The sequence below is a fragment of the Mus pahari genome, chromosome 13 (genome assembly GCF_900095145.1).
Source record: "Mus pahari chromosome 13, PAHARI_EIJ_v1.1, whole genome shotgun sequence".
Lineage (NCBI taxonomy): Eukaryota > Metazoa > Chordata > Mammalia > Rodentia > Muridae > Mus > Mus pahari.
Genome location: NC_034602.1, coordinates 29,633,841 through 29,659,982, shown reverse-complemented (window position 1 = coordinate 29,659,982; position 26,142 = coordinate 29,633,841). Strand labels below are relative to the sequence as shown.

The 26,142-nt window shown below is 50.4% G+C and overlaps 1 protein-coding gene across 2 annotated transcripts in view; it reads left to right on the top strand.

The window, feature by feature from the left end:
• Positions 1–26,142, top strand: part of Sorcs2 (sortilin related VPS10 domain containing receptor 2) — a 369,891-nt gene that overhangs the window by 143,705 nt on the left and 200,044 nt on the right. For both annotated transcript variants that reach the window (XM_021210728.1, XM_029545261.1), the window contains exon 2: positions 15,337–15,404. In XM_021210728.1, the coding sequence (XP_021066387.1) occupies positions 15,337–15,404 (68 nt within the window). The remainder of the gene's footprint in view (positions 1–15,336; positions 15,405–26,142) is intronic.

The following is a 26,142-nucleotide window of genomic DNA, read 5'->3' as shown; positions in this document are numbered from 1 at the left end:
GGTCACACCTCTTTGGAATCATCTTCATAGACACCTAGAGGCTTGTCTCCTGGATGGTTCTACATCCCTCAACTTGATAGGATTAAGTACCATACCCTGTGAATAGGGCTTTTGGGGTGCCGGGCTTTCTTCAGACGCTTAAGCTGTGAATGTTGAATCTTGCTGATCTCTGGTTGGGGGGATTTAGCTAGTCACCCTCTTTTTCCTTTCTTGTGATGCGAATTGCTCTTATTTAAGGGAAAGAAGCAGCTTAATCAGGAAGAGACCCCGACAGTCAGCTCTTTGCTACTGTAATAGACCCAAGAGTGCCAGCCTCTAACAGGAAAGCTTGGCTTTTGGCTCATGGTTCTGGCAGTTGTGGTCCGTGGTCAGCAGACTTGCTACAGCCCGGGGAGGCATCCTGGTGGGAGGGAGCACGGAGAAGAGCCAAAGTGCTCACCTCAAGGGAGGAATCGAAGGACAAAGAGCGAAGAGCTAAGCTCCCATAATTCCCTTCAGGAGTACACTCCCGTATCCCAAGGACCTCCTGCCAGGCCCCACTTCCTAAGGTCTCCTCCACCTCCCACCCTGGGGACAACGTCTTTAATATGTAGGCCTAGACTACAGTAAAAGTCCCACAGGATACCCGAAGTGGGCACTTCTGCTGCAGGAAGGTCAGATGGCCACTTTGACCTGCTGTCCAGCTATGTGGGTATCCCCAGGCTGGGCAGCCAGTCAGACACAGGACACAGAGTGAGAGGAGGAGATCTAAGAGAGGGGGTTCATTCCTGAGGCTGCAGGCATTGGAGGCCAGCCTTTCCGGGAAGTCAGGCCCCTTCTATAAGTACAGCCTTCTGCCCCGTGGTGGCTTGAATATGCTTGGCCCAGGGAGTGGTACTATTCAGAGGTTTGGCCTTGTTGGAAGATGTTTGTGTCCACCCCTGTGGGGGTGGACAATGAGACCTCCCCCTCCTAACCACAAGGGAGACAGTCCTCTTCTGTCTGCATTTGGATGACGATGTAGAACTTTCGAAGAATGGGATGGAAACTCTCCTTTTCCCATCCTTGCAGGCCCAGCCTGGACTGGGCAATAGGGCATCTGCCTCACTTGGTATCCAAAGCTCATCTTCCTGAGCAAACCAAAGGCCATAGCTCCCAGCCGACACCGTTTACCTCTTTCTCTTCCAGCAAGCACAGCCTGCCATTGCCCAGGGCCAGGCACCTCCGTTCTGACATGACAGCTTGTTTTCAATAGAAACAATCAAAGGCAGTGAACATATGGCCATCTGGTGGGATCTGCGAGGATGGGGAGAGCCGGTGAAGGAATTTCTAGTTTCAAAGTCGGCCCAGCAACTCTCATCCACCTGCAGGAGGTACCCTAGGCACTGCTAGTGTTGAAGCGTCTGAGCAGAAACGGATCCACAGCTTGTCCAATTACCTCTCATTGCCAGAAATAGATCTGAGAAACGCCAGCTCTTTCAGGTAGGAACCCATGAGCATCATGTTGAACAGCAGTGGCAAAGAAAAAAGAAGAAGAAGAAGAAAAAAAAAGAACTGTGTAATTTCATTAATAATTTTACTTACAGTGACTATTAAGAAAGAGTGATGGGTGAATTAAAATTCAATCAGGTTATGAAAAATGAAGAGTAAATAATATTTGCAGAGGATGGCTGGATGGGAAAGTCTACAGAGACCCGCCCATTAAAACACACATTATCCCTTAAACAGAGTCAATGTAGAAATGCAATTTTCTACAGATCAGTAACGCTCTCATACATTTATTTTCTGCCGGCTGATTTTGATTTATGGGGTCCTTTCCCAGCTCGTTCTCAGCTCTCTCGGTTTTTTTTTTAAAGTGCTGTGGTTTTTTTTTTTTTTTTTTTTTGCCTGTGAAAGGCAGGTGACTGATGGAAGGCCGGGCTCTGAGTTGTTGAAGTTCCATGGCCTCTGTTGGACCCCACCATTTCCCCCCAAGAGCTTATGGAAGGAGCAAGCAGCATCTGTCACATTCTCTTTCATCTGGGGACAGTTCTTGTGAGTAGCAGTTGGGGGCAGTGGGAAGGGGACCCAGCTTTGGAGTTATCGGTGACCAGTGGGAGAATGTCTGGCTTCACCATCAGCTTGGCAAGCTGAGCCTTGGTGTTCCCATCTGCAAGAGGCAGGAGTCTGTATCAGTTTGTTGGCTGATGTAACCAAGTGCCCAGATGTGGCATAGCAGCAGGTGTGTCTCTGGTCTCTTCACTGCTTGGGGCTGGAAGCTGGAGAACATGATGATTCCAGCAATTTGGCATTCTTTGGCTCTACCCATCACTTCCTCTGCCTGTCTTAGGATGCATCTACTGTTTTCTCTTTGATAAAGATGCCTGGCAGTTTAGGACCATCTTGCCTTGAGATCTTAAGCGACATACAGAAAGACTCAAGCCCAAGACGGGCGTGGTGGCACATGCCTTTAATCCCAGCACTCGGGAGGCAGAGGCAGGCAGATTTCTGAGTTCGAGGCCAGCCTGGACTACAAAGTGAGTTCCAGGACAGCCAGGGCTATACGGAGAAACCCTGTCTCAAAAAAAAAAAAAAGACTCAAGGCCACATTCAGGTTCTGGAATGATAAGCAGTTTGAGGCACTACTCTATCTGTTGTGTTATCCAGATAGATCACACCAGGCCAGCACAATTCTATCGGAGAGAGATTTATTGGGTGGGGGTGGGGAGGAGAGGAGGAGAAAGGGAACAAAGAAGGAGGAGGAGGGGCAGGAGGAGTAGGAAGAGGAGGAGGAGGAGGAGGAGGAGGAGGAGGAGGAGAAGAAGAAGAAGAAGAAGAAGAAGAAGAAGAAGAAGAAGAAGAAGAAGAAGAAGAAGAAGAAGAAGAAGACGCGAAGAGAGCAAAAGTCAGAGGGTTCTGCCTTTTATTTGGACTGTGACATAACTATATGCGCTGCTGTGCACAGGTAAAGGTGGGCAGGTGGACCAGGTGGACACTGGGAATGTATAGCAATTGCCATGGCAACAGATGCACAGGTCCTTTCATGGTCACCTAGGGGTGATGTCACCATCATGGCTGGATTCAGAGTTGACCTGTGTCCATAAAGCCAGTTCCTGATGCCAACACTATCTGTCCTGTAGGACTCCAGATATTGTACTACCTTGCCCTGGTCAAACTGGAGAGCAGATCCCCAAAGTTATCCCATATAGGAGCACAGGTGTTGGGCACATGGGACAGAGGTGGGGAAGCTTACGATTTGATAGAAAAGAATCCCAGGCTTGGAAGGGTAGGGGGCATGTTCAGGTGAGCTGTGTATCTGTCCATCACTTGTATGTATGATCATGCTTGGGGGCTATGCCTGTGTGCATTCAGTTGCCCAGTCCCCAAAGCTTTAGAGTACTTGCAGCAGGTGACGGGATGGGAGACCCTGTCCCAAAGAGCCTTGCAACAGACTTTAATACCCTGAGGAGCTGAACAAGGTAATCCTTACCTGTGTGGGAGATGGCCCTGCTGGCATACTGCGCTGCTTCTGTGAACCATGGTGACAATGGTTCTAAGGTCTTGAGACTCAGTTGTGTTGAGTTTGACTAACTGGGAAAGTCAGAGGAGCTGTGTAATAGAGCCCCACCAACCTCTCAAACCACAGCTAGCATCCATCTCTGCAAAGATGATGGAGAGAGGCCTTCCTCATTGGGTCCTCTTCTGGGATAGTTCGTTCTCATAGAGTGTGTGGCCCTGATGCACAGCCTGGCTTCCAGGTGAAGGCCACGCAGAACTGGGGCCTCCTCAGTGCTGCCTGCCCACAAGCTGCTGTCTAGAGCTGAGGCTCGTGGTTCAGTGTGAGGAGGTGGCTCTGCAGGGACTTCAGGATGAGGATCTGGTCACAGCAGAGACTCAGATTGTTGCCACCTAGCCTATAACAACATTCTAATATGGCAAAGGGTACTCCTCCCCATGCCCCAGCAATGCTTATGACAGTCAAAAGAGGCTGCTTGGTAGTGAGACGTCTGGGCTAGAAGCCCGATCTCTGCCTCTGAGTAGTGTGACTTCAGCCAAATAAAGTCACCTTCCTGTGGGAAGCCCCAGCTGCCCACAAGTGGGGGCAGCGTGTCTCACAGGGATAAGAGCTGTAGGGGTTTAAGAGAGGCGATAGCTCATGCAGGAGCCTCAGTAGGACCTCAATCCGCAGGTGGCATTAGAGGACTTGCATAGCTTTGTGACAAGAAGATGCATTCTTCATGTTCTGTTCTGTTAGTAAGCAGAGCTGGAACCTGGTGTCCCAGCTATACCAGTTCCTGGAAGGCCCAGCTAGCTATGCAGAGGGCACGGGGGCCTCTTCAACCTCTCTCCTTAAATTCCTCTTAGACGACAAGTGTTCACAGGGCAAGTTATAACAAAGAACAATGTCCATTGTGGGCCAGACAGATCCCTGGCCCAGTTGTACATCTGGTACTCCATAAGACCCTGCCCAGAGTCGGGCATGGTGCCACATGCCTTTAATCCCAGCACTCGGGAGGCAGAGGCAGGTGGATTTCTGAGTTCAAGGCTAGCCTGGTCTACAAAGTAAGCTCCAGGGCAGCCAGGGCTATACAGAGAAACCCTGTCTCGAAAAACCAAAAAAAAAAAAAAAGGATCCTGCCCAGGGAAGGAAAGCTCTTGTTCCTCACCAACTCCTGGCTTCGCTCAGTGAGGAAAGAACATGAGCACCAGAATGTGGGGTCACACTGGCCATTCATAGTCTGTTCTCCCCTTCTCTTCTCATCTCCTGTCCTGCCAACTAGGGGAGGCTGTGCTCCAGATTCTTGGAGACTTAAGTCATGGGCTTGGTCCTCCAGAGGGAAGGAGGAGGTTCAGACAGACCCACTATGAGGTGCACATAGGCAGGAGGTGGGTGAAAACAAGGCTCTCCTGCCCTCCTCCATTTTTTTCCTTTTCTGTCTTAGTGTATCTTTTAAGTCCTCTCTTATAAACTATTACTTTGGAATAATAAGAAAACAGTAACAAGTTGCAACAACAGGCCGGCAGAGTCCCTGTGCTCTCCTCTCCAGCTTCTCCCACAGAAGGCACTTTATGCAGCCCCGGGGCAGTAGGCAACCAGAAGCCTGACTCAAACCATTCAGGGAGAACTGCCACTGGGCCTCAGCCACTAGAGCCTGCCTCCGAGTGGCCACAGACTTTCTGTTTCCTCTCCCCTCTCCTAACCAGAATCCTAACCCTAACCATAACTCTATCCCTAATCTGAGCTCTGGTCCTAAGCAGTCTAAGAGGACTTGAAAGTTCATTCCTGACCTCGTCCTAACTCTAGCTTAACTTTACCTCTGCTTAACCTACACCCAAACCCAACCCTGGCCTTAGTTCTGGCACAAACCCTTAGATGGACCCCAAGCCTGAACTTAAACTTCCCCACCTCAGTGACTGTCTTAGTTGGGTTTTTCCATTGCTGAGAAGAGACACCATGACCAAGGCAACTCTCATAAACAGACAACATTGAATTGAGGCTGGTAGTTTTAGAGGTTCAGTCCACTCTCATCATGGCAGCATCCAGGCAGACACCGTGCTGGAGAAAAAGCTGAGTGTTCTGCATCTTGATCTGACTGCAGCCAGGGGAGACTATATCTGCACTGGGCAGAGACAGAGCACTAGAAGCCCCCAAAGCCTGCCTACACAGTGACACACTTCCTCCAACAAGGCCACACCTCCTAATAGTAGCACTTCTCATGGGCTAAGCATCTTCAAACCACTATGCATAACCTGTACTCACTTTGTCTTCACTGCATCCCTTGATGGCAGATTGGCATTCTCAGAGAGGAGCACACAGTGAGTGCTTCCAGCCAGAGTTCTGCCAAGCCCCTGAACACAGGGCTTTGAGCAGGGAACCTGGGTGATCCATGAAGAAGAGAGTCTAGCTTGTGGGGGACTGGGGGCCTTGAGCTTAGCTCCCATAGACAACTTACTGGAGACTGGGATCCTGGGCATTGCCAGATGGTATTTGAAGGCTTTGCGGAAGATGTGGAAAAGACCAAGGCCAGAGCCAGAGCCGTGGGGTTATTTGAGATAGGTGTTGTGTTAACCTGACCAAGGTCTTCTGAGTTGGTGAGCCAGAACCTCTGCCTGGCCTTCTAATGTGGCTGAATTTCCCCACCTCCTCTTAAGCATGGCTCCTCTCCCTGGTAAAAGGATGTCCAATCCATTTCTACTTAGGAGAACTGATTTCTCCATAAAGGAGGAAGTAAGAATCTTGGGCAGGTAGGTAGCAAGTCCTATGTCGAGCCGGCTGCCTTTTAGGGGCGAGGATCTGGGTCGTTGGGAGCACAGGAGAGGGTTTCAAATGCACTAGAGTTATTTGTCAGGCTGGGAGAGAGAGAGAGAGACCCAGGGCTTAATCCAGAGAATGAATCCTTGGTCACCATGGTCACCATGATCTGATTCTAGCGCTGTGGTCTTCTGATGGCCCTAGGATAGAATCTGTCTTGATGCTTTGGCTCCCAGTCTGAGAAGCGAGGTGGATGATACTGACCAGTGAACGGGACACGCGTCAGGTGCTGAAGAACGTGTGTGCACCATGAGAATACAAGAACACGGCCTACAGAATCAACTGACAGAGACCCAAGGGGACTTGCAGAGATCAGGAGCCTGTGGGGGGTCTGACCTAGGTCCTCTGCATATATGTATGGCTGAGTAGCTTGGTGTTCTTGTGGGACCCCTGACAGTGAGAGTGGGGGCCGTCCCTGACTCTTGGGCCTGCTGGTGGAACACTTCCCCCTTCTGGATTGTCTCATCCAGCCTTGATGTGACGTGATATGCTTGGCCTTAGTGTAGCTTGTTATGCCCTGTTTGGAAGCCTGCCCTTCTTTAAGATGGGAGGTGGAGCGGGGGTGGATCTAGGGGTGAGGGCAGGTAGGGGAGGGGAAAACTGGGTGGAGGGAGGAAGGGGAAACCTCAGTCAGGATATAATATATGAGAGAAGAAAAGAGAATGTATGTCCACCCCACACCTTAGGCCAGGCAAAGAGTACCTCTGTAACTGAGGCTTGCTTGCTTCCAGGATGGAGAAACGGGGTGGAGGGGGGTCTTGGAAGGAGGCAGCCTGGTGGTTTTATTTCAGGTTTTTCTTTGGTACACGGGAAGCCCTTGTTCAAAACAAGATGAATACTGGAAGTGTCTGTCTGAAATCCACACACACCCCTAGGAGCTGCTTGGAAAGGTTTCACCAGCCCTCCCAGGGATCCTTCCTTGTCCTTTGTTCCCACGTGGAAGTGACATGCTATGGTTTTTAGGGGCTTCCCTTCCCGTCTTCACACAGCCTGGGAGTCTCCCGGATGGTGCTGCCTAGATTTCTAAGGGAGAATGCTTTCTCCCAGCCCAGGGCTGGAAGAAGTGGGCCTCATGCAGTCTTCAGCTGGGGCTTCGACATCTGTGTTTCAGGGGGAGGGACATCTGTGGAGTTGCCAGGTCAGAAGACAAATGGGCTTGTGATTGACTCTGGCTGTGCTGATTGTTCCCTGCATAAGGGCAGAGGTGCTAATATCCCCACTACAGTATGTCATGTAGGAAGGTCCTTGAAAGAGCCTTACTGGTAAACAGACCTGTCTCACCCGTCATGCCTGTGGCTCTTCCAAGGTTTTCCTCTGCATCTGGGTGGCAGGTGAGGCCTCCCAAGAGAGGCCCACTGGGTAGCTGTAAGAATAGACTCTGTGGTTGGCAATGGCATTCCTGCTGAGAGCTCTTGGATCTGGCCAACTTCTGACCCACCTGGGTGGATGGAGACACTGAAGCTCAGGCAGGCTGTGTGTGTGGCCTGCACCAGGGATGGGTGGCTTTAACTCAGGGCAAGACACTGCCCATGGCCCCATAGATACCTGAGTCAGTGGGATACTGTTGCTTCACAGATGTGCCCTGCACCAAGGCCTTCAACCTTGGGGCCTCCAGAGTGATGGCTAGCCTGCTTCATGCTGGAGGGAAGGGGTCATTCTGGGTCTAGAGCTCATGTTCCCTTGTCCCAGATGTGGCTACCTACCTGGCAGGCTGTGGCCATTTGCACAATAAGCATGCTGCCATCTGCAGAGCTTGGCTGTGGGCCTCTGTAAGCTTAACTAGGCCATTCTAATTCCCTCTGGCCCAGCCAGGCCTCCTGAGAGCCTAGGAGCCCCAGAGCTTCTGATTGCTAGGAATTTGGGGTAAGTGCTCTTTCTGGTTAGCGCAATCAAAATGGTCTCCAGTCTCCTGTAATGTTGCCATCTTCACCCCCTTCCCCAGGGACAGCAGGTCACACCTTTGTACAATCATTCTCTGAAGGGCTGAAAGCTTTTGATGAAGTTGCAATGGAGCAGGAAGTCCTGCTTAATTTTAGAGACTTGAGTTAAGGTCTTGTCTAGCCTGAACATCTATGGGACAGAAGTAAGCATTAGCTGGGAACCTCTTGTGCTGAAGGCCAGGCGAGCCAGGCCTTTCTGGAGTCGGATGGAAGGGGTGGAGAAGCCCCACAGAAGCACTTGCCTTCCCAGGAGCCCGTGACCTTGCTGCAGGAGGCACCCTCTTGAGAAGGTTCCACAGCCTCTCCAGAATATTGTGCATGAAGACCTGTGAGCATAGCCACTGTTCCCCCACGTTGTACCAGCTACACTCTGGCCACCGCCCTGCTTAGAATCTTCAAGCCAAACGTAGAGTTGTCATTGCTGGGTTCTGGGGATGCAGGCACCACAGATGTGCACTCTGGCTGCCTTTCCCATCAGGGTCCCTGTGCCTGGTGTGTCAAGATGTTTTGCAGTATCCTGGCTTCGAGGTCAACATCAGCATCCTTTGCACTCATCCCCTCATTCAAATCCCAGCAGTGTGCTTGCTGTGTGACCTCAAGGGTGTGGTTTTGTCTCTGTCTCCCCCCCACACACACATGCTTTGTTTATCTGTGTAGTGATCATGTTACCCCCACCGACACATAGGGCTGTGTGGGAATGCATATCATGTGTGGGGTGGAGACTACAGGGATTTACTTACTTGCTACTGTTGGAAAGGTTTTCCCATGACTTGCTCCCCACACCAGCATCTTTGCTCTCTGGTACCTCCTATGAGGGCCAGTGTATCACACAACAGGGAGCTGAGAGTGCAGATCCATCCGTGGCCTCTGGCTGAGCCTCTGTCCCCAAGCGTGTGGGTTTTGAAGGGATGGCAGCTTATTCCCCTGTTCTAGAGTCCATCTCCACACCTTGGCAGGTTACAGTAAGGTAGAGGGGGAATGCCTTACCAGAAGCTGGACTGCCTCATCTGCCCTGGTCCTCAGCTGATTAATTTGCTCAGCAATTACTAGCAATTACTGGCACCTGGCTAGGCTCTGGAGACGGTAGGGACCAGAGGCAGAGGCGGAGGCGGAGGCGGAGGCGGAGGCGGAGGCGGAGGCGGAGGCAGAGGCGGAGGCAGAGGCGGAGGCGGAGGCGGAGGTGGAGGCGGAGGCAGAGGCAGATGCAGGGCCTCACTCCTGGAGCACTCAGCCTATGGGAAGGCTTCCTGGAGGAAGAGAGCTTAATAATGGTGAGGAGAAGTCAACACAGAGTAAGAAGGAGTGTCCCAGACTGTGATGGTTCTTATATGCTTGGCCCAGGGAGTGGCACTATTAGAAGGTGTGGCCCTGTTGGAGTAGGTGTGGCCTTGTTGGAGTAGGTGTGTCATTGTGGGTGTGGGCTTTTAAGACCCTTGTCCTAGCTGCCTGGAAGCCAGTATTCTGCTAGCAGCCTTCAGATGAAGATGTAGAACACTCAGTTCCACCTGCACCATGCCTGCCTGGATGTTGCCATGTTCCTACCTTGATGATAATGGACTGAACCTCTGAACCTGTAAGCCAGCCCCAAATGTATGTTGCCCTTTATAAGACTTGCCTTGGTCATGGTGTCTGCTCACAGCAGTAAAACCATAACTAAAACACAGGCATGCGAATCACATGTGCAAAGGCCCAAATGACAGCCATGGTACCGAGGTCTTGGGAGAAGGGCTGCCTATCAGAGGCTAGCCCACCAGGGACCAAGCAGTAATGATGAGGATGGGGAGAACCAGGCCTCCCAGGAGACGGGAGCTCTGATCCCAGTGTGGCTGAATGGACCATGAGCACCAGGCCAACTTCTGAATCTGCGTGTCAGAGCTGTGGCCTTCACCTGCACAGACAATTAGATCTGGAAAGCCTGGTGACAGGTGACAGACTAGGGGGCATGAGACCCTAGGCTAGGCCACATCAAGGGTGGGCTGTCCTGCTTGGGTAGGAAGACTTGATAATGCCTCTGTGGTAAATGGGCCACTGACTCTGGCCTCTCACTTTCTCGGATGATTTTGGCTGCCAGAGTCCCGAGGCCCTTTCCTTCCTCTTCCCCCTCCCTTCCTGTGGCGAATCACCTCCCCTCTGCCATCTTGCTGCCCCGTGGTCTCTGTTGATTGGCAGTGAACTGGGCCTGACAGTTTGTTGGGTTTTGTTTTCCTTTCTGATTATTCTTGGCCCTGGGAAGGCCAATTGCTTCTGGACCGCTCTCTGCTGGCTCTTTTGAAAGCGTGGACCTCCGTGGGAGTTTCCTGGTTTCTAGACTTAAGGCCACTGAGGAAGCCTGCATGTGTTTTGATGAGCAGATGAGTGAAGACCAGACTTAGAGCTGCTCTGTAAGGTGTTGGTTTCTTAACTCACACTGGGTTGAAATAAAACCCTGGGGTAGAGCAAGGACAGGCTCAGTGTCATAAGACACTAAGACCCTTCCCCCTGAACAGTGATGGCCTGCTGCGCCCTCCAACAGCATCCTGAGGACAGCTGGCCTGGCAAGCAGATGCTGGTGGAGTGTGAGGACGCCCTTGGTGCACTTGCTGAAGCATGACAGTCATGCTCGGCAAACCCCAGGGTCCCAGTGTCAGGTTATTCCCGAATGAGCTCCATAGAAGGTGAAGAGACAGGCTCAACGGGCTTATATTGCTAGCTTGGCTTTATTCCCTCCACAGTCATGTTGGCCAGGCCCTGTTCTTTATGGGGATTACAGTCCAGTCCAGTGACCCCAGAGCCTCCATAACAGGATGTCTTGCTCAGCCTTCAGCGTGACAGTGCCTCGGAGGACCACCAGAATCTTTATGTCCTGTGTTGGGAAAGTGAGGTCACCAGGGTTGGGGATAGTGATGAGCAGGAGACCCAGGAAAGTCCCGGGCTTGGGCATGAGGTGTGTGCTGCTGTGTATGACGCCAGGAGGGCCTCTTAGATCCGTACCTCAGTCTCCTCAGCATTAAGGGGCAACAGTTGTTACAGTCTCTTCCTGTGATGTGTCAGTGAAGGTCAGATGGGCCCTTATGGCATACGGTCAGCAGAACAGATACCCAGCTCCCTTGAAATAATCACAAAATGAGGACCAGTCCCGAAGACCAAAAAGACCAGAAGTGAGACGAGATACTGGGTGACAGGAAAGAGTGAAAGAAGTGCATGCTGACAGGAGCCTGAGATGGCTTCTCCTGAGAGGCCCAGTCAGAGTCTGACAAATACAGAGGTGAATGCTCACAGCCAACCATTGGACTGAGGGCAGGGTCCTCAATAGAGGAGTTAGAGAAAAGACTGAAGGAGCTGAAGGGGCTTGCAACCCCATAGGAAGAACAACAATATCAACCAACCAGACCTCCTGGAGCTCTGAGGGACTAAGCCACCAACCAAGGAGTATACACGGCTCCAGCTGCATAGGTAGCAGAGGATGGCCTTGTCAGGCATCAATGGGAGGAGAGGTCCTTGGTCCTATGAAGGCTAGATAGATGCCCCAGTGTAGGGGAATTGAGGGCAGGGAGGTGGGAGTGGGTGGGTAGGTGAAGGAACACCCTCACAGAAGCAGGGGGAGGGAGGATGGGATAGGGGGTTTCCTGGAGGGGGGGGGGAACCGGGAAAGGGGATAACATTTGAAATGTAAATAAAGAAAATATCCAATTAAAAAAACCCATAAACTCTGGAAAAATGTTTAAAAAATAGAAAAAGAAAGAAAGAAGGAAGGAAAGAAAGAAAGAAAGAAAGAAAGAAAGAAAGAAAGAAAGAAAGAAAGAAAGAAAGAAAGAAAGAGAGAGAGAAAGAAAGAAAGAAAAAGAAGAGTGACGAGTGACTACTGCTGCCTCAGGGAGTTTGCTTCCTGTTTGGTGGTTCCTGCCTCTGGGGAGGGCTCCCGTGGGCCAGGCGCACATCAAAGTGCCCAGAGCTGTGGGGGCCCCACCCACACTGTGAACTGTTAGACTGAGGGTTTCAGTTGTAATCAGGACTCCTGGAGCAGTTCTGAGCTCCTTGAAACCACTTCTGATAAAAAGCTAGTAAAACTGCTTTTTGGCACAACAGGAAGGAGCCTGCTAACTTGAGAAGACCCAGAATGGAGGCCCGGTTTGGCCCATAGCATGCATGGTTTGGCAAAACATTTGTGCTTTCTGTGTTTTGGTTTCACCAACTGTGGGAGAGGGACACCATTTAGACCATCTTGGGAACTTTGCATGTGAAGGGTTGAGAGATCCCTGTGACAGGGCTTGTCAGGGTGTAGCCATGCACGTGGCTGTGGCTCTGGGTCCTCTCCAGTGCTTTCTGACCATAGATCAGGAGATTGGGGACATGGGATGAGGTGGGATCTTAGGTGGTGACTTCCTTGCTGTCTGGCTTCCCCAACCCCACATCATCTCAGTGGTCCCTAGCAAGATAAACCTCAGGCCTCTGACTTGGAAGCCCAAAGTCCCACTGAGAGTTAAGAGGATGGTGTCACAGGGACTCTGTCCCCCTACACAAGGACTGGATGGTGTGTCCTCTTTGTGAAAGTAGGGGTGACTTGTAAGCATGCAGTCAGAGTCAAGAAGACCCCTGTCTGGCATCATTGTATTGATTTGTCTATTACTTAAGTCCTAGCAGTGAGTTTGTTACACGGTATGCACTCTGCCCAAGACTGTCCTGTTCTCACACATAGGCAGACAAGGACAGAGCTATGAGCTTTGTGGTCTTGAGGAGGAGCTGAACCAAGTGCAGGGTTCTGCAAATCTACTTGGAGGCCATATGGTGTAGACGGATGTCTGAAGACTAATGGGATAGCCAAGAAATGGGGTAGTGTCTTAAATAATGCTCTATTGATAGGAGAAACACCATAACCAAGGCAACGTATGAAAGGAAGCGTTTAATGGGGGATGGGGGTTGCTTACAGTTCCAGAGGGTGAGTCCACGATCAACATAGCAGGGGATGTAACAAGCTGGCAGGCAGGCATGGCTCTGGAGCAATAGCTGAGAGCTTGCATCCTGAGCTGGAACAGAGTGTACAGGCACAGGTCTAGTTCTGGCATGGGCTTTTGGAATCTCAAAGCCCAACCCCAGTGACACACCTACTCCAATGAGGCCACACCTCCTAATCCTTCTTCCTAAATAGTCTATCGACTGGGAACCAAACATTCAAAAATATGAACCTATGGGAGCCATTCTCATTCAAACCACCACAGGTGATGGAAGGGCAGAGGGTGCCAGGCAGGGCACAATCTTTGCAGAGGTCTGGTTGGCCTGAGCATGGCAAGAGGCATGATCCAGAGTAGCAGCAGTCCTCAGGAGGGAGAGGTGGGACCATATACAGAAATAGAACCTAAGTGTGCAGGCTGGAGTGCCAGGAGACTACCCACCTTTCAGCTTCTGAGCCTCAAGGGACTTGATCCCAGATAGGTGGGTGAGCCCCACCTGATGGCCTGGGCCGTGGACTGAGACAGGGTGATGAGTCCATTCTGAACAAGTAGGTAAAACTGACTTTGAGGTCCCTTCCAGCTGTCATACTCCAGTTCCTCGGAAGTCCCCTGGGAAAGCAGACTATATGAAATATAAATCAATAGGTTAAGACCATACTTGTCTCCAGTCCAGCGCGGCTCTGTCACTCTGCCTGCCTCCTCTGTGTTTGGCGGATCATCTCTGACTTGGGCAGACCGTGGGCTGACGGGAGAAAATCGCTTTGTTCAGAGAGAGGTAGAGCCAATCTTGCCTCCGTTGACAAGGCTCTGCTTTTCTCTTTAATCATCCCTGCCTCTCGGCTATGTGCTGTCCCAGCTCCCAACACCCCCCCCCCCCAATTCCTCCCACTCTAATCATCAGGGGAAAAACTGATACTTGATCAGTCAGCCTCTTGGGACCTGGTGCCTGCAAAGTTCTGCTCTTGATGAGGGAGGAGCAAATCAGGGAACACGGTCAGTGTGGTAGCCCAAATTAAGGAGGCTTAAGGGCTTCTACCAGAACCCAGAGCATCCAGGTTCGCCTCCCAGGGTTCCCATGACAACGGGACTGTTAGGTGTTGGTAATATGGACTGGCAGTGAATGAAATGGAATTTGATGTACATGAGAATCCAGCCGCTAGCAGAGTAATTGCAGATCAATCTCTGTCTCCCCCCAGGCTGCCTGACCCTCTCTCTCTCTCTCTCTCTCTCTCTCTCTCTCTCTCTCTCTCTCTCTCTCCTAAGCATGAGCTTTGAAGAACATTTGAGTGCTTTGAAACACATTAATTTCCATTTTTTTTGAGCAGTTGTATTTTCTTTCCTGCCACTTTGTCATGCCTGCGCACCTGTCTTGAGTAGTTTAACAAATAAAAGTGTCGGCTGGTGATTTATAGACCCCTCTGGCTGTCACCCTCACCTCCCAACCCCTGTCATCACTCTGGAGTCCAGGACAAGGAAGTGACAGCACAGCCTCAGGGCGACTTCCATGTGTTGCAGGGGGTGTGTTGATGCATTGATGTACAGCCTTGGTCTCAGAAGCTTGCCAGATACGCTTGCTTGCTTTGTTTACTTTCTTCATTGCAATGGCAAAGTATCTGGCAGAAGAAACACACCAGATGAAGGGTTTGTTTTAGCTCACGGTTTGAGGGTACAGTCCATCTCAGCGGGGCGGGCATGGTGGCAGGTGCGTAGGCAGCCTGGTGGCGTTGCTGGTGGTCGGCTCAAGGTCTCCTTTGTATTGAACCCAGGGCCCAGCCTATGGTCTTCCCACTTGAGTTAGTCCGGTCTTGACAAGTTCCCACAGACACGCCCAGAGACTTGTCTCCTAGGCGACTGTAGATCCTGTTCAGTTATAAGTGTTGACTCTCAAGGTGTGCATTCTGGGATCAGAGTCTTGCAGTGTTTGGGCATCCTTTGGGATTGTCTGAGGCTGGGTTCAGTGATTCCCACAGAGGGGTGGGTAGTTACTGGGTACTCTCATGGGTTGGGCTATCTCCAGAGTCATTCTAAAGAGAAAAAAAGAGTTTCCGAAGAAGAGACCAGGTCCGAGTCTCAGTGTTATGATGCTCAGGAAGTGAGGTTTGAGAGACCCCAATCCCCGGGGAAGTGTCATTGTCCTCCTCTCTTGGAACCCTGAAACCAGCTGATGCCCACATTTTCCTTTCTGTTGGCACCACAGGTCATCTTGATCCTGACAAAGTACTACCATGCAGACATGGGGAAGGTTCTGGAAAGTTCTCTGTGGAGGTAAGTCAGCCTGCTGGGCTTTTCTCGTCTTTCGCCTGTGTGTCATCATCCCCCGGTTTCCTGGCTGAGGCTGCAGTCCTACCCAGGGCAGCGGCTCCTGCCCACTCGTTGGGGCCTGATTCTCAGTGGCTGGAAAGGCATAATGGAGAGGTTGAGAGAGGATTAGGAGTTTCATCATGGGGACAAAGGGCGCTGGCAGATGGACAACTGTTTGGAGCGCTTCTCCCCTCCCGCTTCTTTTCTGCCCGTTGTTTTCTCCTGCTTCTTTCTGCCTCCTCCCCGGAGGAGGAGGCTGGCAGCGTGAATCCAGGTCATTGCACAATATCTCTGGCTCTGCTATGGGCTCTATAGGCAGCTCCCAAGTCCCCCCAAAGCTCAGGCTGGCCTCATTGTTGGGGTATTTTGCTTTCTTTCCAGCTTAGCCAAAGAACTGTAAATAAATAACCCACCCAGGCGGGATATCTCTTTATATGTGAAACATGAATTGGACCCATGGATATCAGACTGTCTTTGATGTCTGAGAGGAGGGAGGAGGAAGAAACTGCAGAGCCCATTTTGGCCATTATCATCCTCAGTTCTGCTGGGAGCATGAGGCCTCTTCGGCTCTGGGGGGGGGGGTATCGTTCCCCCCATGAGAATCTCGCCCCTCCAGTCATTCTTGGTGTGGGATCATTTTGTCTTCTCTGTGTGTTTTTCCAGTAGCGATTAATTCATTTCAATTTGGGTTTGAAAAATACCTGCCAGTTGGGACCGTTTGTTTGTTTGAGATAGGGTCTCATTCTGTATCCCAGGCTAGCCTGGAAGCTTATCAGGCAAGTTCCTGCCTCTGTCTCCAGAGTGCTGGACCAGGCTCGCATCCCTGTGCCTGGCTCACCAGGATGACTTGCTGGATGAGCCACTTGCACTTCTGGGTCATGGGGATTCTCTTCAGTTTTGGCTTGGCTCCTATTAGTGGGATTTGACATCCCGCCTTTCTTGTCTCTGTGGCATGTTAGGGGAGTCTTCAGAAGGTGCCTGGAGGTGGATTTTTATCATGATGACAGTGTTCCTTGGGGTCAACTTCCCAGGTCACTGTGGTACTTAAAGCCCCTTGGGTTTTTGCTATTGCTTCCCTAACCTAGCTAAGGGCTAGCTCCCGACAATACTGAGAAAAGCGGTCAGCAATGGTCCGTGTTCCTGTGTGACGATCAGTTCTCCTGAGGTGGCTCTGATGCTCCCATTGTGCCCTGATGCTCTGGCTCTTGAGGCCCCTTGAGGAGGAGGAGGAGGAACGTGGCTGCAGAATGAAAGGAGGCATTAAATTCCACTGGTGGGCCAGTGAGGTGGCTCAGTGGGTAAAGGCATTTGCCAGCAAGCCTGACGACCCGTGCTCAATCCCTGGAACCTATGTGGTAGAAGCAGAGAACTGACTCCTGCAGGCTGTCCTCTGACTTCCACACACGCGCCACGGCACACGTACGTGGCTACACATATACAATGCACAGACGGATAAGACATAAAACCCTAGGAGCTCTTAGCTTCACTAGAAGTTTGGCTTAGGGGCATCCCCCTGGACGGCAAGTGCATAGAGACGCGTTCACCTTCCTGCTCTGTTGACAGTCTCCTTGTGCTGCTAAGTGGACGGAGTTAGCCAACAAAAATCCCAGACTTCAGACTACAGCATCTGGGCTTCTCTCTTAACCACCCCCTTAGATACCTTCCCTAGAATTTTCCAGAATGCCAGCTTCCTCCACTCCCAGTAGCTTCTCAGCCTGGCTAAAGGAGCACAAAGTGGGACTATATGGAATAGTGTCTGGTGTTTGCGTAGCGAGCTGATTCCCTTGGGCAGTCAGGCTTTTGCAAGGTGTGTCCCGGTTGTAGGTGCTGCTTACTAAATGAAACAAATGAATAAAAAAGAAATGAAAAGGAATATGAGTTCTCTAAGGTACTGTGGAAGAGCATGTTTATTGCAGATAAAGGGAAGAGTTTGAGACAGGGGGCACCTGGGAGGGTCCAGAGTGGGCGTGTCCAGACTGAACTCTACCCTGTGGGAAGAGGGGGAAGAGAAAGGAAGGGAGAGGCAAGAAAAGAGAACTCGGGGTAGCAGCCAGGAGGCCCAAAGGTACAAAGGGACTGAAGGGTTGTGGGAAGAACCTGGAGGCCAGTCTACTTTGATGTGTTAAATAGGCACCACAGCCATTTGCCCTGGGTTTGAGACCTAATTGGGACCTCATGGAATACTGAGGACAGAGAAGGCTACCTGGGGTCAGAACTCCTGAGTGACAGGCTCTGAATTCTTCAGAAGGAGATAGGGAGTCCCAGAGGCCAAAGCACCCTGTTAGAGCCCTGGGCCAGGTAGACTTTCTTCACAGAGTTTCTGTTTCCTCATCTGTCTGAGGCCGGTCAAATGGAGGAGAGGGAGGTGGCGGGATGGAATGAGGTGGCTCACAAAACATCCCCGAGCACGGTATGTCTAAATTTGGATTCCCCCCAAAGCGAAGCAACAGATCTTAATTTTTCTCATCTCGTCACTGTCTCTCCGCCCAGACGTTTCCTCGGCTCGATTAAAAATGCATCCAGAAGCATTAGTCATTTCCAGAAACTTCCCCCCATCTCCTCGGCGGGTGCAGCGACTTTCTGGGTTTCTAGGATGCTTTTTCTGTGCTGCTGTGCTTGCGCAGACTTAACAGTCTGAGAAGCCTGGAGCTGAAGGTTTGCATTCCTTTTTCTGTTGCTCATAAACCAGGCTTCCACTCTGCACACTGTTCTGAGGCCCGCCCAGCCATTACTTTCCTGGCTGCTTATGGGCCTTTGGGCTGATTCTTCCAGGCCCTGGCTTCCTGGGGAGGGTCCAGTGCTCCCAGCTCCCACCCAGGGAGCAGCCAATGCTCACAGCACTAATATGACATTTCATCTAAGCTTTCCCCATTTGTCGGTATTCCAACATCCTTTCGATTCCCGGTGAGGAACAGTTTCCATACTGTTCTGATCATATTTTCCCTCTGGAATGTCATCTGCTCTTGTCTTGCTCCCCACACTGGGACAGGGCAAGGGGTACCGAGAGGCTGAGAGCATATGCTTTGTGCTTTCCTGGGTGTTATCTACGTGCTGTCTACATCTGAGGTCCATGAAATGTATGGTTCAGGTGCCAATGTCTGGGGAACACATATTAAGCGGGGTTATTAAATGCACACTTATTGAATGCACACCGATCCTCCCAAGAATTCTCCTGTGTAATCACAATAAATACATTTTTAATGACAGGTCTGGTATTTACATTCTGAAAATGGCTCTGGGAAATCGAAGCTGAATGCATTTTTAATTGTTCTGTGTTTAATGGGCCTCACGTCAGCAGCTTCTCCCTCATGGGCTTCCTTGACCCATCACCAGCACCTTCTCTCTGCATCCTCTGCCAGACTTGGATCTGTGAACAGTACACTAAGTTACTCTCTCCATCCTTAACACTCTGGGCACAGTGGCTACTGTGCTACTGGGACAAATGACCACAACTGAGGAAACTTAAAACAACAGCCAGGGACTCTCCTAGTCCTGCAGGGTCAGGGTTCAAACAATGGCGTTACGGGACAGTGTTTCCCCTGAAGACTGGGAAGGGAGGTCATCATGGCCCTGCCAGCCCCTGGTGGCTGTGTCACTGAGTCCTTGCTGCTGTGTGTTGATATGCATGTGGCAGTACTGCACAGGTGCCTGTGGCAGCCAGAGGTCAATCCTCAGTGCCATTCCTTTGGAGACATTCGCTTTTGTTGTCCTCTTGCTTTTAAGGCAGAATCTCTCACTGGCCTGGAGCTGGCCCAGCAGGCTAAGCTGGCTGCTCAGCAAACCCCAGGGTCCCCCTGTCTCCACTTCCCCAGCTCTAGAATTAGAAGTGTGTGCCCCAGTGTCTGCATTGTTTACGTGGGTTCCAGGCATTGAACTCGGGTCCTCCCGTTTGCACAGTGGACACTTTACCAGCTGAGTTATTGAGTCATCCCCCTGCCTCTGCCTCCACATGACTGTCTCGCTGTGTGTTCCTTCTAAAGACAATGGCTGCTGGATTTAGGGTCTGATCAGACGGTTTGGGACATCTCATCTCGAGAATCTTAACTGAGCCACCTCTGTAAAGACCCATGGTAATTCATGGGGTTCGGGACGTGACCATCTCTTTGAGGGAGCTACCACTCAGCACAGGCATGCTCCGTCATTAAGCTCTGGGGATGCCATTGGTTTCCTAAATGATGACTGGCTCTTGCCCTGTCCTCTGTCCCCCAGCCACACTCTTTTTGTCCCTCTTCATCCACGGCTAGATCCTGGCTGCCCTCTTCAGCTGGCTACCGTGTCTCTGCCCATCCTTTCCCAGAAGGCCCGGGGACTTGAAAAACACACAGTCTGGTGCCACGGATGGACTCAGTGCCCCCTCATGGCTCACATCTGCCATTCCAACCCACTACTGAAACCCCTGATGGCCCAGATGTGGAGGCTGGCAGGCAGAGCTGGAGCCACCACAGGGGTGTGAGGATGTGGGTGCTCCTGGTCCCTGGGGGTTTTGTGTGATATTTGTATCTGCTCTGTAACATCCACGTTCCTCTCTGGGAGAGTGTTGCTGGGCCCTTCCATGCTTCTAGAGCCCCCACCCCCCACCCCAAGGCAAGGCACAGAGGCAGTCAGGGTTGTGAATGACTGTTGGAATGAAATGGGTCCCAGGACTCTGGGTTCTGAGTGTTAAAACTTGGCCAGCCTTACGGATACACTGAAGATCAGCCACTCGGGAGGCCCTGCACAGTACTCTGTGCCTGGGGTTCATGTTCTCAGCCTTTTGTCTCCACTATTGTCCCCAGCCTTTTAAAGCTTGCTTTCCTAATGGCCTCCCACATAACTGGAGTTTCACTGAAGGGCCTTGCATGTTTTTTTTTTTTTTTTTTTTAAATGTGGGATTCACGTCTTTCAGGCCCGTTGAGAACCAGTATTGGCCACCTGAGGGCGCTGTTTTACCCCAGTAGTGCTTGGTGCAGAGAAACCAGTTCAGCTTTGCATCTCTGCCCAGGACTCAGAATGTAGATGATATGCTGATCAGAATGCTGGGCTCTTAGGTGGGACCTTAGGCTGCATTCTAAACAAGCACTAGGAAACTCTGATACCACTTGTCCATAGGACAGCGGGCCTGCTACTTCCAGACAACCTGGGAGTCTCTGCAATGCTAAGGAGCCCACTGGTAGTATCTGGTCAAGCTGGACTTTGTCCATCTGGGTGTCTGTAGGTGTCTGTGTGTGCTGGCTCCTGTCTGGCGTACACTTAGCATTGCCTCTCAGTTCGGACTTTATCCTCATTCAGTTAGCGCAGTTTCTCTAAGAAGCTGCCCTGCCACTCAGTATATAGAGCCTTCCCCCATCCCCAACAAGGTTCTTTGTCACCTCTCTCACTGAAGTTCCTGTTTTTTCGCTTCTATTGCTTCTGCCATTACTAGACCACAAGTCATGAGCACGGAGACCTGTCAAGGCCATATGTTTGATCACAGGGTGCCTGCCACAACCAAGCACTGACTAGATGTTGGCCTTGAATGCATGGATCGGTGGACAGATGGGTGAACTAATGAATGGGGGTGATGGATAGATGGTGTGTATATGTGTGTACATGTGTATGTGTGCATATGCATGTCTGTATGTAGCTAGCCGGATGGAACAATAGCTGGGTAAGTGAGTTGATGAGTGGATAGGTGGATGGACAGACAGATGGGTGGATACATGGACGTGTGCCTGAGTCCTAGAGATAGTGTGGTTTTAGGGAAACACTCCTGGGACCTTGAAGATTCTTTATGTTTATGAGGTCTTTATAGGAGAAGCCCGAGAATACAGTCAGTTCAGATGCTGTCAAGCAGGGAAAGGAGGCAGGGCACATTCTGAGCCCAGAGAAAGCTGGTTATGATCTACCTTCTTACTCCTGCCTTCCCTCCTGGGTTACAGCCTCCAGGATCTACACTGAAGGTGGCTATTGAAGAAGGTGAGTCTGAATTAGGGCCCCACTTCCACGACCCAGAGGACTCTGTACTCGAGCCACCCCTGTCTGTAGGTGGCATCCCACAGGTATATTAGACCTTGGGGCCTGCCACACAGACAGCCAGGAGCAGCCTCAGTGGCACTGGAGGGGGGTAGTCCGGGCTTTCCCTCCAGGCTTGACCGGAACCTGTCCTCTTTGTTGGGGGTGGAGAGCATCCCTTTCTCCTGGCTTCTCTTTAATTATGGAATCTTTGACATATAGAGAAAAGTGCAGAATGCCGTAAAACACCAGCCTGGGAAGCGGTGGCAGAGGCGGGCTGGTGCACATTAAATCTCCATCAGTTCCTCCCAGTCGACCTCCAATGGGCTTAGTATGATGTCCTGTGTGCCCCCGGGGTCAGCAGATGGGGAGCAGGTACACCCCGGATAAGTAGTGGAATTCAGGGTGTCACTATTCATCACGGCAGGGCCTCACCCAGCTCAGCTCATAGATGTTAAGTGTTTCCCTCTCTGCGGGAGAGGTCATACTTTCTTAAAGACAGCAAACGATTCAGATAAAACTCACCCTTTGCCCTTCTGCTACGCCCCCTGCCCCTCTCCCCAGTGTCTACTTGGAAGTAATCTCCATCTTAAGCTGGGGGTAGACCATTCCAGTTTGCTTTATAGCTTACCTATAAAGCAGAAATTTAAACACATACAACGACATATAAATCACAATTTATATTGGTTCAGGACAATGTGTGACTCTCTGTAATCAGACAACCAAACACTGAGCTTGTTTTAAAAATTGATATGAATAGCATCATCCCGCTCTGGGCATTTGATTTATGTTCTCGACTTTGTTCTGGTAATTCCCTCGCGTTGCACGTGGATCCTCTCAGATGTGTGTGTTCTCCATCATGGGGCGGTGATCTTGATGCCTAGGGAGTTTGGTATTCCAGTCAGGGTAGCAGTGAGCTTGGGAGCCATAGTAAACCCCCTGGGGCTGCCTCTCCAGGCAGATATAGGGCAGGGGGCAGGGCTGCCTGGTGTCTCCTCTCTTTATCTTGCCAGCTTGTCAGTGGGGTGGCTCGCCCTTGCATATCTTTGACATTATCAGACCTTGCCTGTTTTTATTCAGGGGATATAGGACTATTACTCAATGCCCTCTTGAGATGGTATGTTCCTTCTCATGGTCACAGGTCTCCTCTGTATGACACAGACACTGCTGAATCCCCCTGCTTCTGTCAAGTTGCTTAAGTCTTTTGTCATCCCTTCCTCTCCTTGAAAGGGAACCAAGCCATCTCTAGGACCCCAAATGTCAAGATGCATCTCTTCTAAATGTCCCTTCATCTCTAGCCTGAGGCCTTTTGCTCTTTTCAATACTCACAAAGATACTCTCTCCTAAGCATGTCTTATCTTGCCATAAGTCTTTAAGCACCAATGTTCCGATAGTAATGCTATGGTGTGGTGTGTCTCTCAGGAGTGTGCCGGCGCCTAACTTAGACATCTCAAAGTTCTGGGCTGACTGTTGGTGGCTTGTTTCAGGCTGGGCATGGTGAGTGGTCCAGTTGAGGCTGGAAACCCTGCTTCAAGCTGCTGCCTTGAGCCTTCTCCAGGTACACATCACAATGACAGGGACAGGACAGAGACCACCGTGATGCATTTGCCACGTGAGTGACACTGAAGCTCCTGAAGCAAGGCAGCCACTGAGGCATGTTCCAGCACTTTGCTCTGTGGCATCTGCTGAAATTTCCTGGGCCAGAGCAGGTCACAGGGTCATCTGCAGTGGTGAGAGAGGAGCATGGGGATCGGTTATCACAGGAAGCAGGAGCTGTTCTGGAAGAAGCTGCTGTGTACATTAGCAGGCACACTCAGTAGGAAGGCAGGGGAGGGTCTGAGGAGACTGTTTACTATCTCTCTGAACACAGACTGCTCCTCCATGCAACTTTCCATCTTCCGTCATTTCAATATCTTTCATTTTTAATTCATCTCATTTAAAAATTCTAATTGCCATTAATTTGCTTAATTTTCGTTTCTATTTTATTTTACATCTAAATGCAAATACTCAGGTTTTGTTTTATTGTGCCTTTTGTTCTGTTGATTAATTCTTGGTGCGGTGTTGCACGGAGCACACTTTGGGAATCTGTTCTGTCGTTTGCTTTCATGTTCCAAGAGACCTGGGTTTGAGATTTTCAGATCCTATTTCCCTGTGACATCATTGCATCAACATGACATTGTGTTTAAAATTGGTTTTGATTCCATCTCTCCATGATAGCTCCCTCACACCTTGTTTTCACAGTCAGAACCCAGGCCTGACACACACACACACACACACACACACACACACACACACAGCACATGCTCTGCCCTTGAATGGCACCCAATGTATGTTTTCATAGACTGTGCCACGATATCATGGTCTGTGAATGCCACATGGGAGGGATCAGAACTCTGAAACTCTATAGCTGGGCCAACTGCTTCCAACATTCCTCGCTATTAAGAGGAGTGTGTCCTCTGTGGAGGCAGAAGCCATGTAGTGTATATTCCAGCTTGCTTTTCCCAAAGGAGAGGTGGAGAGAGCTGGAGGCAGGGTGTTCGACCTGCCCATGAGGCATCTGTGACTCCCAGGGGATACAGTGCGTTTGTCTGTGGCCCGGATGCCAGAACTGGCACAGCATGGGTTGCTGATGGATCTTTGAGAGCGGGGAACTCCGGGTAAGTGCAGCCACAGATCCCAGAGAGGAGCACTGAAGGAAAGTGTGCTGTGCCCTGGTGGCATCTGGAGGGCACCAGCCTTATAACATTGGCCTGGTGTTTCAGTGCCTTGCCTGGCTTTGGCATGGCCTGCGTGTATGCACAAAGAAGTTGGCTTTGATCTTTGCTCAGTCCCTGTCCATCCTGGCGATCTCAGGGACTTCCGGTCCAAGGATCCCAGTGGCTCAACCCAGACCCACTTCCAAAGCTATTACAAAGATGGCTTTTATCCCAGAGAGGGCATTTGTCACAAAGATGGTGTCTGTAATGTTTGTGAATTGTTCAGGGGTCAGAGATCCCTTCTGTCCCTCAGTGGCTTTATCTCATGGCGTCTCATCAGCTTCCTCCCTACGGAGAGCTGAGTTAAACTCAAACAAGCCTCAGGGCAGGTAGGGATTGAAAGAGAGTCCCTGACTTGGAAGCTTTTGAGCCTAGTCAATAAATAATCATTTGACTCGAAGCAGCAGTTGTGGGCCTGGTACACACCTTTAATTCCAATACTTTGGAGACCGAGTTGGAATCCAGACTGCATTGTACCTTGAGGGACAGACCAACCAGGGATGAAATTTTTGAAAACTCAAAGACATCCTTCTGTGTTCTCAGTCCCCTGTAGCCCCTTATCCATCCATCTATCTATCCATCCATCCATCCATCCATCCATCTATCTACCCATCCATCATCCATCCATCCATCTAAACTTCCTCCCCACCTCCCCTTCCTCTTCCTCTACCTATGGTTCTCCATCCCTCTTACCTTTCTATTCATCTCTGCTCTATCATCTTTTCACCTATTTATCACCCATTCACCATGTTTCCTCACCCACCCTTCCATATAGCGATCCATCCATCATCTGCTTGTATAGATGTCCATCATTCATGAATCCATCTACCAAACTATGGGTTCACCCACCATTCTCCTTTCCATCCACTCACTCAACCATTCATCTATGTGGTTTGAATGTGAGATGTCCCTCATTGGCTGGCCTGTCTGAGCACTTGTCCCTACTTCCTGTTAATTCTCTACTTCCTGTGTGTGAATTCAGTGTGACCAGGCAGCCTCTGCCACTTCCACCATGCCTTCCTTGCCTGTTGCAGTTTCATCTCTACCATTATGGACTGTATTCCCCCAGAACTGTAAGCCAAAATAAGCCCTTCCTGCTTTAAGTTGCTCTTGTAAGTGTAGTTTATTACAGCAATAGGGAAGTAACTAAGACAATATCAATTCATCATTCATGCTCTATCAACTCACCTATCCATGCACTCATTCATTATCTATCTATTTATCCATTCATCCATCTATTATCATCAAATATCCATCTGTACTTACATTATCATCCACCTATTCCCTTATCCATTCATCCTTCATTTATGAATTCTCCACTCGCCCAACCATCATTAATCTATCATTATCTATTCATCATCCATTCAACCATCCATCTACCTATACATGCTTGCTCCACTTATCCGTCTACCCACTTATCCATTCATCAACCTGTATCTACCAATCCACCCACTGTCCATCCACTCATCCTCCATTCCATTCATCATTCATTCATCCTTTATCCTCCATCATCCATCCACCCATCCCATCGTTAATCTATTCGTAATTTTTCATTCCTCATGTATACCTACCTAGAACTGTCCAGGAATCCATCCCCCATCCGTCCAGCCACCCACCCATGCATTCGTTATTCATCTGTTCATCTGCCATCTGTCATCCACTTATCTAGACTTTCAGTTAGAGTAGACTCTAAGTGGTACCCAAGACTCTAAGTGTAGAGGGATAGAGATGAGGAAGCCACCCATGACAGTGTGATGTAGTCCTCACTCACATGAGACTTAGAAAAACAGGGAAGCTCTAAACATGTCACTCTACTAGAGAGGGTGGCTATCAAGAGGGACATCCTGGAAGATTGTTTTCTCTCCCAGGGTGGCTCTGCCTGTGCAATGCCCAGCCCAGTTTCTCCTCATCCCCATGGATAGCCCTTCTGCAAACCTCTGCCAAGTTTCTGTAGCCACCAATCCTTCAGTTACCCT